The sequence below is a fragment of the Canis aureus genome, chromosome 22 (genome assembly GCF_053574225.1).
Source record: "Canis aureus isolate CA01 chromosome 22, VMU_Caureus_v.1.0, whole genome shotgun sequence".
Lineage (NCBI taxonomy): Eukaryota > Metazoa > Chordata > Mammalia > Carnivora > Canidae > Canis > Canis aureus.
Genome location: NC_135632.1, coordinates 25,521,927 through 25,534,694, shown reverse-complemented (window position 1 = coordinate 25,534,694; position 12,768 = coordinate 25,521,927). Strand labels below are relative to the sequence as shown.

The 12,768-nt window shown below is 45.7% G+C and overlaps 1 protein-coding gene across 6 annotated transcripts in view; it reads left to right on the top strand.

The window, feature by feature from the left end:
• The window catches only part of COLQ (collagen like tail subunit of asymmetric acetylcholinesterase), a 79,228-nt gene that overhangs the window by 24,970 nt on the left and 41,490 nt on the right, over positions 1–12,768 (top strand). The window contains exon 1 of one of the 6 annotated variants that reach the window (XM_077865266.1): positions 7,027–7,288. The exons of 4 other annotated variants lie outside the window; for them this stretch is intronic. In XM_077865266.1, the coding sequence (XP_077721392.1) occupies positions 7,213–7,288 (76 nt within the window). In that variant the 5' untranslated portion in view covers positions 7,027–7,212. Of the gene's footprint in view, positions 1–7,026; positions 7,289–12,768 lie in introns of those variants that run through there. One more of the 6 variants, XM_077865269.1, reaches the window with a different exon arrangement.

Genomic DNA, 12,768 nt, shown 5'->3' with positions numbered 1-12,768 from the left:
ATCATTTGAGATATTACCTACTCTAAACAATTAAACAGAATTCCACTTATATGCACAAAACAGTCTCTCATCTGGAGCACACAGGATGGGATTTTATGGTTTTGAAACATCTTTAAGATCGAAAAGCAGCAATAGGAATTGAGATCTCAGAATGGTAAAGTCACACAGTTACAGTGCTGTGGAAAGCCTAAGGCTCATCTTTCCAACCTATTTAATTGTGAAGCTCTATTGCTCAGTTGAGTCCAAAGTGGTCAACCTGAGATTCCCCCACTTTCTGGGATCCAGAAATTTGAATAATTCAGTGAGACCAATGAGTAGAAATGATTGTGCTGGATGAAGCCAGGGGGATCCAGGGACCTTCTTCCCCCCTCCTCACCTGCTATGTACCCTCAAATGACAAATACTGAAGGCAGTGGGGGTAGGGATGAGAGGTGCTCTAGGAAAAGGGCTAAGTGAGCCATGTGGTTTTGAATCCCATATGTCAATAGAGCTAGAATGTCACCATGGAAAAATGAAGGTGTAGAAATATAGTGGCTAGAAACACAGGGTCTTTCCACTTGGACCCAGTTGTCAGTGGATATTGGAAATAACCCACCCATTAGGCCAATGTAGCTGGGGAGTTTTGTCTCTGACCGATTGCCAGATCTCCCAAATAACTCTACAAACTTGGCCTTCCCTGTCAAGCTGTAGCAGAAGATTTAATAGTGCTCACTGCTTTATGCTGGACACTGTAATCAAATTCAGAGCCAAGGCGCAGCCAGTCTTAGGGAGGTTTCTTGATGTTCCCTTGGCTCCTAATAACATTGTCTCCTCCTTCCTTTCTGTTTACCACATGCCATTTTGTCAAATTAAAACTTCAACTCAAAAAAACAGATGCCTTCCTTTAGATAAGGTCGAAAAATTCCCTTGTGGCAGGAAAGGGGGCTGGGCTGTCTCTTGAATCTATGTACAAAGGAGTCACCTTTGATAGATGACTGACTATAAAATACTGTCAAGGATGAGATTTTCTTTCATCCACCTAACTAGGGCAGCCATTCTTCCTTGAGTTGTCCCTCTTGGCAGGGGAGGGGGCGAAAGAGAACATGTTCTTCATGGGGATTCAATTTCTGCTCAAGGTGTCTTTATGAGTGACCGCAGGCTTCTCTAGGCAAGGCTGGTGCCCTAGCTCTGACCCACCCCCAGTCCTAACCCTTATGGAGGTATCTTCTGGTTTTCCATTTCTTTTTATTATTCTTCTTTTTTATTATGAATAATTTCAAACATTCAAATGAGTGGAAAAAATTATCCAGGGAACACCACTATGCCCACATTATGGGCTGAGTGCCCCCTCCCCCAGATTCATATGTTGAAGCCCTAACCCCCAAGACCTCAGAATGTGACTGTATTTGGAGCTAGAGCCTTTAAATGAGGTGATTAAGGTTAAATGAGGCGATAAGGGTGGGCCCTAATCCAATCTGACTGGTGTCCTTATAAGAAGAGGAGATTTGGATACACAGAGATAACAGGGATGCTCAAAGAGAGGAAAGGCCTCTCTTTGAGGACATAGCTAGAAGGTGGCCATCTGCAAGCCAAAGAGAGAGGCTTCCAAACCTTCCAACACCTTAATCTTGGACTTCTAGCTTCCAAAACTGCAAAAAATAAATTTCTGTTAGTTAAGCCACCCTGGTACTTTGTTATGGCAGCCTTAGCAAATACAGCCACCAAATAGATTCTGCAATTGCTTTGATTTTGCTATATTTACTCTACCACATATCCCCTTGTCCCTGCATCTTCTGTTTTTTGGAGTAGATTTCCAAATGAATCACAGATTCATTGCTTGCTTTGAAGAGTAAACTATTCAACAGAAAAGGTTGATGTTTGAAGCCCACTAGCACACATGATTGAATCTTATGTGGCCATGATGAGGAGCAACTAAGATTGTCTATTTATGTGAGTTTACAAACCAGGAAACTGGGGCCCAAAGATGAGTAAATGTAAGGTTTGATTAAAAAGGCATGCAACGAGGTGTTGGTAAACTTCTCTAACACCAGCTGGCCAAGATGACATCTGCCATTCTTTCTGGGCTTCCGTGCCCATTCTGGCTGGCTGGTAGTGGGGGAGAGAGGTCGCCACTTTGTGCTAGTAACCAAATCTCTGGAAGTCTCCAGTGTCAGACCATCTGGATTCAGTCCTGGCCTACTACCTACTGGTTGTGTATGATCATAGGTGCATCCCTAAATCTCTGAGCCTTGGCTAAAAATGAGGATGATAATTCTAATACTTCATACAGTTGCTGTGGGAACCAAAGAAAGATATTGAATGCTCACAGAATAGTTTCCATTGTTGGCACCTCATTACCAGGTTAGGGTAATGCTGTCTGCTGTAATAAATAAGCACCAATATTTTAGTGACTTCATTGAATCAAAATTTATTTTATGCTCACCTAACTGTCCAGTGTCTGGTTGGGGGCAGTTCACCTCCATGCTGGCCTTCAGGGTTGCAGGCCCCTTTCGTGTGTGCCACCACCATCCCCTCAGGTTTGAGTCCTCTGTACCCAGGCAGAACCATTGGCAAGAAGGGTCGAGAGCCCCTAGCTATTCACACTGCAGGAGCTGGGAGTATAGCCACTTCTCAGGGATAGCTCTGGCCTATGGAAGGAGGAGCCCCCATTTGGGGGAGTGCTAGCTTTCTCTACACAGCCCCAACTCTGAGGGGGGCTTCTAGATGTAAAGTCCATGGCTGGGAGTTAGGAGTGGCATGAGCCTGCTAGCCAGGAAAGGGCCGGACCAGAGGGAAACCTCCCTGCTCTATCACGAGAGCAGTGAGCACAGCAGGAGAGGTGGGAGGCATAAGGATGGAGAGCCATCCCTCAAGGGCTGGGCAAGTTGGCCAACTGGAGGACACCTTCTCACAGGGCTGTGTGCAAGATCCCTTTTGAACTCTGACTCCGGTTCTGTACTATCTGTGTGACCTGGACTAAATGACAGCTTCTCCAAGAGTCCTTTTATCCTCTGTAAAATGAGGACAGTGGTGCTTTGAGGATTAAATGCAGTGGTGCATGGAAGTGCAGTGTTGTCCTTGTTTCATGATGAGGATTTTGCTAAACATGGGCCTGCAAGTATGCAGCACAGGTGTCACTCCTTCCTCTCATCTCAGGGAGCCCGATACCAGGAAGTCATGAGCCTCTATCCTCAGAGTCCTTCTTAACATGATGTTTCGGAAAATCTGTGCCAGTCAGTTCACATTAGCAGATAGGATGAAAACTCTTTGATCTCCAGATCCTAGACCTTGGGCTTATTTGTTTCTATATCCATGTGGCATACAAGGACTTGGCACATAGGAAGCATTCAAAAAATGGAGTAGAACCTGATATAGGGCTCTCTTGGAGGTGGCATTTACTTGTTGAAATGGTAAAGAAGACTGTTCAAGACTGTTGCCCCAGGTGGCAAGCCGGTCTCAAGAGGAGAAAGAGATTGGGCTCAATTCTGAATGCAGTAGGAATGAGTGGGGATTGATAGCCAAAGAGCTAGTTGGAGCGAGGGTGTCAGTGGATGGAAAATTATTAAGAGGAAACCTCAGGGATAGGGGTATTCTTGCTAAATCCACCTCACAGTATTCTTGCTGAAGGCAGACCAGGGTGCTAAGATAGCAAGGGTAGGGGGAATGAGGAACTTGCTCAGCTATCAAGGGTGGGGATTCACTCTAAATTGACTTTGCCAGATTCTTGCTAAACCTAAACTCTGCCAGGACATACACAGAAACCCAAGTCCAAGGCCTTGCTGAGAACCTGAACAAAGTTGGGTCAAGAAGAGAGTATTTGTCGGAAAGTAGGACCCATATCATCCAATCTACATCTCTGCCCACCCAGGTTCGGGGATGAGACAGCAGACTTGAGGTACCCTGGGACTGGTGGGACCCTAGGCTATACCTTTGATTTTTAAATTCTTTTTAAAGATTTTATTTATTCATGAGAGATACACAGAGAAAGGCAGAGACATGGGCAGAGGGAGAAGGGGACTCCCCGTGGGGAGCCTGTTGGGGGACTCAATCCCAGGACCTGGGATCACACCCTGAGCCAAAGGCAGACACTCAACCACTGAGATACCCAGGCATCCCTAGGCTGTGCCTTTAAAATACAGGTGTTTTTGCCTCACACTGGAGACTCTAGGTCCTGGGGGAGGATGCCAAGTTATCCAGCCCTCAAGATCTCTCTATGCAGCAGGAGTGAGAGACACAGGAGGAGAAGAAGCACAGAGGACTCTACTTTGACCCAGAACAGCAGGGAACAGGCCTGTATGTGGCAGCAGGGGGACAAGACTTCTGGAACGGCGCCCAGGGAGGCGGCATTCCAGAAGTGGACTTCTGGCTTGGTTGATAAATACCAGAGCTGCAATTAAGACAAAATACTGTGAATATGACACCTGCTGACAGCTGCAGGAAGGCCCCGGAAACCTTTATTATGAATTAGATTTTGCAGGCCACTCTGCTGTGGTGAGCTGGTGCCTGGGTGAAGGAACCAGTGGGAACTCAGCAGGCTGCCTGCCTCGAGGGCATGGGATGGCTCACTGGGGGAGAAGGGGAAAGAATGTTCTTCTATCCCTGTCCAGGGCCCTTATGAAGGACTGTTTAAGTCTCAGAAATCCTAGCCCCTGGTAGAAGCAAGACCTAGAAAGGGCTTAGAGCTCCTCTGGTCCAATTGCTCCCATTTCACATTTGGGGAAACCAAGGCCCAGAGGGGAAGTGAGTTATCCAAGGTGACACAGCACATTACTGGTCACACCAGGCCTGGAGAACAGGATTCCTAATCTCAAACTGGCATGCTTGGCAGGGCAGTTAACAGTAGTCGAGTATACATCTAGGCATCTGACTCAAGGAGATTTGGCTCTTAGTCCTTGGAGAGACAGAGAATGAAACAGAGAATAATACAGGAAAGTGAGTTGCAGAAGGAGAGCAACATGGAAAAGAGACAGAGATTCATGGGCCTGAGTCATTAGGTTCAAAATAGAGATTCAAACATCAGAGTGGGATAGGACCTCAGTGACCATCTAGGCCAGTCTCCTTTGTTTTTGCAATAAAGTGCAACTCAGTGGTTTACATGTGTCAACCTTTTTATTTTTATTTATTTATTTTTAAATATTTTATTTATTTATTCATGAGAGACACAGAGAAAGAGGCAGAGACACAGGCAGAGGGAGAAGCAGGCTCCATGCAGGGAGCTCGACGTGGGACTCAATTCCAGGTCTCCAGGATCACACCCTGGGCTAAAGGCAGCGCTAAACTGCTGAGCCACCCGAGCTGCCCCACGTGTCAACCTTTTTGGGAACAGTCTGATGTTGAATGGTAAAAAGGAAGTGCTTTTGGTGCTGAAAAGTGGCAAAATTTCCATCTCCAAGGGTTTTTGAATGGGATTTGAAAAATAATGCACACGTGGGGCTATGACCTAACACAGAAGAATTTGGGAAAATGTGATGCTGATGATATTTCCACAATGGTCTGGGATTTTAGACTGAGCACTCCATGCCCTTCATCCTTTCTCTGATGTCTTAGACTCTGTGTTTGTGTGAACAGAAGGTAATGCTCCAGGCAAGAAACAGAACCTAAACCCTTTCCTCCCTTTCCAAGATGAAAGGAGTTTCATCTTGGTACCAGCAAATCTTCTCTGCTTTCAAAGTTCAGCTCTCCTCTTCCAGGAAGCTTCCCCTGATTTCTCACTTACATCCCTCCCCCCAACTGGTATCCATCACTTCCTGGTTCAAATCCCTCTAAACATCCCCAGCCTTGTGTTAGCCACTTCTCTTTTTGTCCTTTTTAGTACAAAATCATTATCCCTGAAAATGTCGATTAAAGAGCCCTGTTCTATTCCAGGAACTCTGAAATCCTTAGCTCTAATCCTCACAATAATCTAACAAGATGAGTCTTGCTCTACCCATTTCATAGATAAGAAAATTGAGACTCAGAGGGAATGAGTAACTTCCTCAGGGTTATACAGCTAGTAAGTGGCAGCCTGGATAACTCCAGACTGTGTTTGCTGACTCAAGGGCCTATATTCTTTCCATGACACTGAGTGACACATGCCAGGAACAGGAACTGTGTCTAGTCATTGAGTCTTGGAAACATTTGGCGTTCAATATGTGTTTTATGAATTAATGAAACAATAAATGAATGAGTGAATACAAGGAATAACATTTCTTCTGAAGGCTATAGCTCAGGAGTCCACCAACTATAGCCTGCAGGCCAAATCCAGCCTGCTTCCTATTTTTGTAAATAAAAATTTAATAGAACACAACTACGCTGCTTTATTGTCTGTGGCTACTTTCATGTATAGCAGTAGAGTTATGTTGTAACAGAGACTGTGCAGCCCACAGAGCCTAAAATATTTACTATCTGGCTCTTTCTGGAAAAAGTTTTCTGAATCCTACAATAACTGATGATTTCTACTAAGCTGGTTAAAACAACAGTGCTTATTGCTAAGTACTAATAATCTTGTCTTTTATTATCTAGAATTTTGTGCGTGTGCATGCATGTGCATTGGGTATGCTTATAAAGTTATCAGATTCCACATGTATCTGGTATATGCTATTTTATTATTTTATAGGCAAGCTTCATCCAAAAAGGTTTACTTCACCAGCCCTTTGGATATATATATACGTTTATATATATGTGTATATATATATATTTCTTTGCATATCTGTATATATATTTTTAATCTTTATAATTTTAAAAATTAAGTTTATCTTTGTTGGCAGCACCTTGGCACAGACATGGTGACAGAGATCTTCCTTGAAGTAGAGGAGGACAGATTCCCCCAGAACAATCACAGTGGGGGTGGACTTTGAGGCTTGCCAGAGCAGTATTGACAGGAGCAGTTTCTGAGCTAAATGAAAAGCAGCCTTTTAGACAGATTGCACTCCCATTTCCTCTTGGCTGGCAAGGGCGATCAGTATTCCTTGCTCCCAACCTCACCTCCTTCCTTGGGACAGGGGCATTCTTCTTCCCCCAAGCTGTCCCCACTGTAGCCTCTTTTGAGGCCAGAGTACCGTGTACCTGTTCCTGCTCCCGAGAGCTGAGTACTGGCCTCTGGACCCCTGGCATCTGGGGCAGAAGCAACACCAAAGCAGGGATTGGCTGACTCCCACCCCAAATGCCCAGCTGGGAGTGCTCAGAGGCGTGACAAATCTCAGCCTGTCGCCAGCGTGTGTTCCCTGGCCAGTCCCTCCTTGGGCCTTGCCCACAATGACTGGTCTATCACTCAGCTTCACTCACCTGCTCACCATTTCAGGACTGCTCTGTTACTCAGCTTGCTGCTCAGGTGAGTTGTGTGTGTGTGTGTTGTATGCCTGCATATATGATGTGTGCATTGTTTAGAAAAAAAGGCTTAGAAAGCAGACTTGAAAAAAAAAAAAGACCTGTTCTGAGTGCTTTCAGCAGTCTTTAAGTGTTAAACTTCTCGATCAGTGTTGGAATTGCACATAAAAGGGATTTGACAATGGAGTTGGTGGGGACCTTGATATACACTCATGAGCGTGTGTGTGTGTGCTTGGGTGTGCCCCTTTTGTGACCTTAACTTTGAGGTCTGAGGTAGGCGGCTGCTGCTTTGGCTTTGAAGTAACATCACACACTATGGTCTGGGGCCAGCCATGGTATTGGGTGGCCGAGATGTTGTCCATTATTCTCCAGGCTGACAGCTTGGGTCATGTGGCCACACTGCCCCAGAGACAGTAGCCACCAAACTGCCAAATCATATCCTTTGTAGGTTGTGCCCTCACCTGCTCCCCTTATCCACTCAGGCAAATTGCAAGATGGCAAATTCCTACCTTGGTCTTTCAGAGCAGTTCAAATACTTTCAACTTTTAGGATCAGAATTTGTTTTCAAGATGTGTGGGGTATGTGTAGGGGTTAGAGGAAAGGTATAGGGTATAGCCTCTGGAATATGTGAATCAGAAAAAACTTTGAGCAAATTGAAATGAGCTATCATGAGAAATTCACTGTAGCTGAGACATCTGACTCATGGTCAGAACACTCAGTGCTGCACAGAGCATGTGCCCTTCACCTCTTCTCTCCTTTCGTCCTTCTGCTAGTTCCAACAGGCAGGGAGAGGCCTCAGAGTGGGAGGAGGCGGAAGTAAGAAGCTGAGCAGTCCCCCAACTCTGAGCAGTTGCAGAATAGGTAATATATGGCTGCACCTAGAAGTTTCCCACCCCGCAAAGGCAGGATGTTTATGTGACTTCTTTCCTTTGGTGGCTTCTAATGGTACATTTGCTTGATTGGGCGGCGGGGGTGGGGGAGTTCTCCTTGCTGCAAAAAACAGGAGGCAGAAACAGGGTGTCTTTCGTGACCTACTGATGGGCTGGTCTCATGAGTGGGAGATATAGGTGGATACAGTGGAGATCCTGGTATCATATGTATGAAAACAGAATTTGGAGATGGTTTGGGCCAGACTCCTTATGGTGTAGGTAAGGAACCTGAGTCTCAGAAATGAGCTATGCGAGTCACATGGTCGCTTGCACCCAGACTCATACCCTTTTATCCAAGTCCCTATGTTTTCAGGAGTAAGTGCGAGTAAATCACACTTTCCAAGGATGCACCCAAGAGTAAGTGGGTATTGAGTGCAAAGGCAAAGTCAGCATCTGCAATGGCAAACAAAACAGAAACAAAAACAAGACACTTGACACAAGCCTGCATTAGACCTAGCTTTATTTCTATCCATGATTTGGCACTGCAGTGGCCGTGTACAGTATGACTTCAGTGTCTTTAAGTCAGGGCAAGTGGTCCTGAAATTCCATGGGAGTTGGTGTTTCCAAGGCAGCTGCCTGGGCCTGAGCCACATGGCACACCCGGGTTTCTGCAGGCCCCATGTTCATACACACATGATTGTTTCCATTACCACAGAGCCTGCTGGGGCTTTTCCAAGCTGGACCCTGGGCTTAGACACGATTCCATGGAGGCAGCCTAGTCCTGAAAGAGACCCACAGGCCACTCAGATGACACTAAAATAGACATGTGAAGTCCTGGCTTAGTTGACAGGGAGGGAGGGGCGGGAAGCTGTTCCTAAACACATCCACCTGATGGAAATATTCTGAGTTGGAATGAGCCGTAAATAAACTAGACTGTGCTAAAAACAAACATCTCCAGGGAGTTGGGGGGTAGGCAGAAATAGATGCTCTTCACCTGCTGAAAGTGAAGTCAAGGTCAAGGGGGAAAAGGCAAGGAGGGATGAGGAGAGGTGAACAATGCAGATGCCTCAGCAGGAAAAGCAACTGATAATTTATGTTCACCAAAGAGTTCTCCAGTTTCCAGGAAGAAATAAGAGAATTGCTTTTAAATGATTCGGGGTCTTTCATCTGTGGAAGACCACACCTAATGTAGTGTAAAGGGAGGCACTGGAGGCCATACATGGCCTGGAAAAATCAATGGCGAGGAGTGCATAGAGCCATGTGAATGTGCAGACCTCTCAGGTGCCCCTGGCTGGCAGAGGCTTTGCGGAAAACCACAGCCTAGGCCAAGAGTGGCAAAGGAGGAACTGCCACTAGGGAGCGCCGAGAGGGTTCTGGAGTGCTGGTGCATGGCTGCCAAATTCCCCATGTGCCCAAGGCAAGGGACACAGTGGAAGCTGCCCCACTGAGCTTACTCTGCACTCCAGGAGAGCTATTTGAAGGAATTTGAAGAGGAATATGATTGGCATTGATGTCAAATTTTATGACAATGTACTGCAGTGTTTTTTTCCCCTGAGAGAGAGAAAGCAGCTCATGACAGGTGGAATGGATCTGCCACTCACAGCTAGGCCATGGTGTTCTGTTGAATGAGAACAGTTTCAGAGCACAGCATCAGACAAGGCCCAAGACAAAAACAAGGCCACTGTATCACCCTATCAGACACAGACAAAACCTGACCACCATCCAACCACACAAATGGCCAACTATCCGCCTGTCCTTGCTAATATGAGTGACAGCTGCTGCTTTACTACCCACAGCTTCAGTCTCCCTCTGCTCTTCTCTTCTGCTAGATAAGAATTAAGATAGTTATAGATTAACTTTCACTTCCTGACCCCATCCAATCCAGAGTGAGGCCAGACTTCACTTCCTCAAGTCTCCCCCACCCCCGAGCATCATCTAGTGAAGGCCCAAATCCTAGAACAAATCCTTTCTAACAGCCTCTTTCAAGATGCCCTGTGGGCCCCTGGTGTGCATCCTCCTTCACAATGAGCCAATAGGGCCAGTTTTCTGCAACCATACGTGTGTTCCTGATGGTTTTTGGTTGGAAACCCTTGATGCTATATATCTCAGGTAGTTGTTATGGGAGCCCCTTTCCTTTCTCTGAGCTCCTGACCTTTATTTCCACCCACATGTGGAAGAGTGTGGGGATCAGGAGGAAGAAGCCTAGAACCCTGCTGCTAATTGTATGACCTTGGGCAAGTTGCTTCACTTCTTTGCTTCAGTTAACTGATCTGTAAAGTGGGAGTGATGATAACAATAGTACTTAACTCTCAGGATTGCTGTGAAGATTAGGTGAATTTATATGTATGGGGCATTTCACTGGTGCCTAAGCATGAAGTACTTGTTTGCGTTTTTTATTATTATTATTATGAATTCAGCAAGCATTTGTGGAGTATCTAGTGTATGTTAGGTACTGTGCTAGAACCTGGGGATTAAAAACTGGCTTACATCCTCCCAGAAAGCATTGTAGTCAGGGAGATACAAGGAGACTGTTTTACCCCATAGGTATGAGCTAACATGGGGTAAACCCAGAGGAAAACATGGCAGGACTCTCAACCTTGACCTGGGAAATCAAGGAAAGCTTCCTGGTGGAAGTGGCACCTGACAGTCCTTGATGAATGAATAGGAGTCTCTAGGATTAGGCTAGGTGTGGCTGGGAGGAGTGGGATATGAACAGAAGGAACTTGGCAGCCATTCAAGCTCCACCGGACTTACTGTCTGCATGTCGGGAGCACCAGTCAGGCATCTTTCTACCCCCCACATAGCCTGGTCCAGTGCCTGGGAAGGCATGTGCTCAAATGAACAAATGTCTAACCAAATTTGATAGCTTTCCCCACAAACCAGTACCTCTTTTGACTTTTCCATCTCCTACTCTGATCACTGTGGTCTCAGGTCCCTGCCATCTCAAAACCACCCTCCTCTTTCACTCCTACAACACAATGGTCCCTTCCTCATTTCTTTCTTCTCAGTAATGTTTGCATTGATCCCTTCCTTTTTGTCCTCAACTCTTCCATGGCCCTGAGAGGCCACCTCCACATGTGGCTGCTGTAAGATTATATTGATTTTTTAAATTGTGTATGCAGAGGCATCTAGGTGGCTCAATAGGTTAAGCATCTGCCTTCGGCTCAGGTCATGATCTCAGGGTCCTGGGTTTGATCCCTGCATCGAGCTCCCTGCTCAATGGGGAGCCTGCTTCTCCCTATCCCTCTGCCAATCTCCCTGCTTGTGCTCTTTTTCTTTCTCTTTCTCTCTCTCAAATAAATAACTAAAATCTTTAAAAAAAAATAAAATTGCGTATGTCTATTGTATAATTTGTTAATTTCATTTCAAGGTAATAAAAGGGTCTTCACAAAATATTTCTTACAAAAGGAGGCACTGGGTCAGAGAGGGCTGAGGACTACTGGCACAGGTCAGTGGAATGCTCCTCCACTGGAGAGTGAGTGTGTGGGTATGCATGGAGCAGCTGCCTAATGTCCACAGACAGGTCCTGGAGCAGAGGGTGCAAACAGTAGACAATCAGAGGCCCCTGAGAGATAAGACAGAAACTGGATTCAGGGCCAAGAGGCATATGGTGAGTGACCTGCCCCATATTCTATGAGGTCAGAGGTTCGACGAAGGGATGGAGGTGAGGATACCATCATAAGACCCAAACTGGAGACTGTAAAATTATAGCTTGTGGCAAATATAGGTATTACTGTTGTGAATATTCTAGTACATGTGTTTTGGTGAACGTATGCCTGCTTGTCTGTTGGTAAATACCTGTGAGTGAAATTGCTGGGCTATAGAGGATGCCTGTATTCAGCTGCAGTAGACAATACCAAGCAGTTTTCCAAGGAGGTTGAACCAACTTACACTCCTCCTGGCCAGTGTATGAGAGCTCTATTTGTTCCATGTTCTTGCCAACATTTATTATTTTCTGTCCTTTTCATTTTAGCCATTCTGGTGGGGTATGTAGTGGTTGTCAACCCAATATGCAGCAGCTATGGAATGGATAAGCAGACTGTGGTCTAGCCACGTAGTGGAACTCTATTCAGCATGAACAATGACAAGCAACAATCTGAATGATCCCCATGAACGCTACGATGAGCAAAAGAAGCCAAACACAAGAGTTCATATTGTTTGATTCCATTTATATAAAGTTCCAGAATAGATAAAATGAGTCCGTGGGGTTGGAAGTCAGTATGGTGGAGAGGGAGGAGCACAGAGATTGGACAGGAGCTTACAGGGCTTGTGGATGCTGGGGAGTTGTGTGTTTTGATTTGGGAGGGGGGGCTGGCTTCGAGGGTGTGTTCGCTTTGCAGAAATCTGTTGGGCTGTAGACTCATGATCTGCATCCTTTCTGTAAGGTATACTTCAACACTGAGCATACACTAACGTTGAACATGGGCAAGACCCCATGTTGTATAAAGCAATCAGGGTCCAGGGCCCTCCTTTCATCTCCTCACACCCATGTATTGAGTCATTAAACTGTAAACTCTTTAGTGAACACGGGTGACACCAAATGTGTGTGTAGAGTCCAGAGTCAAATACATGTTTTAAATCAGGGCTCTGAGTCTCTTAAAATCAACACCACCTC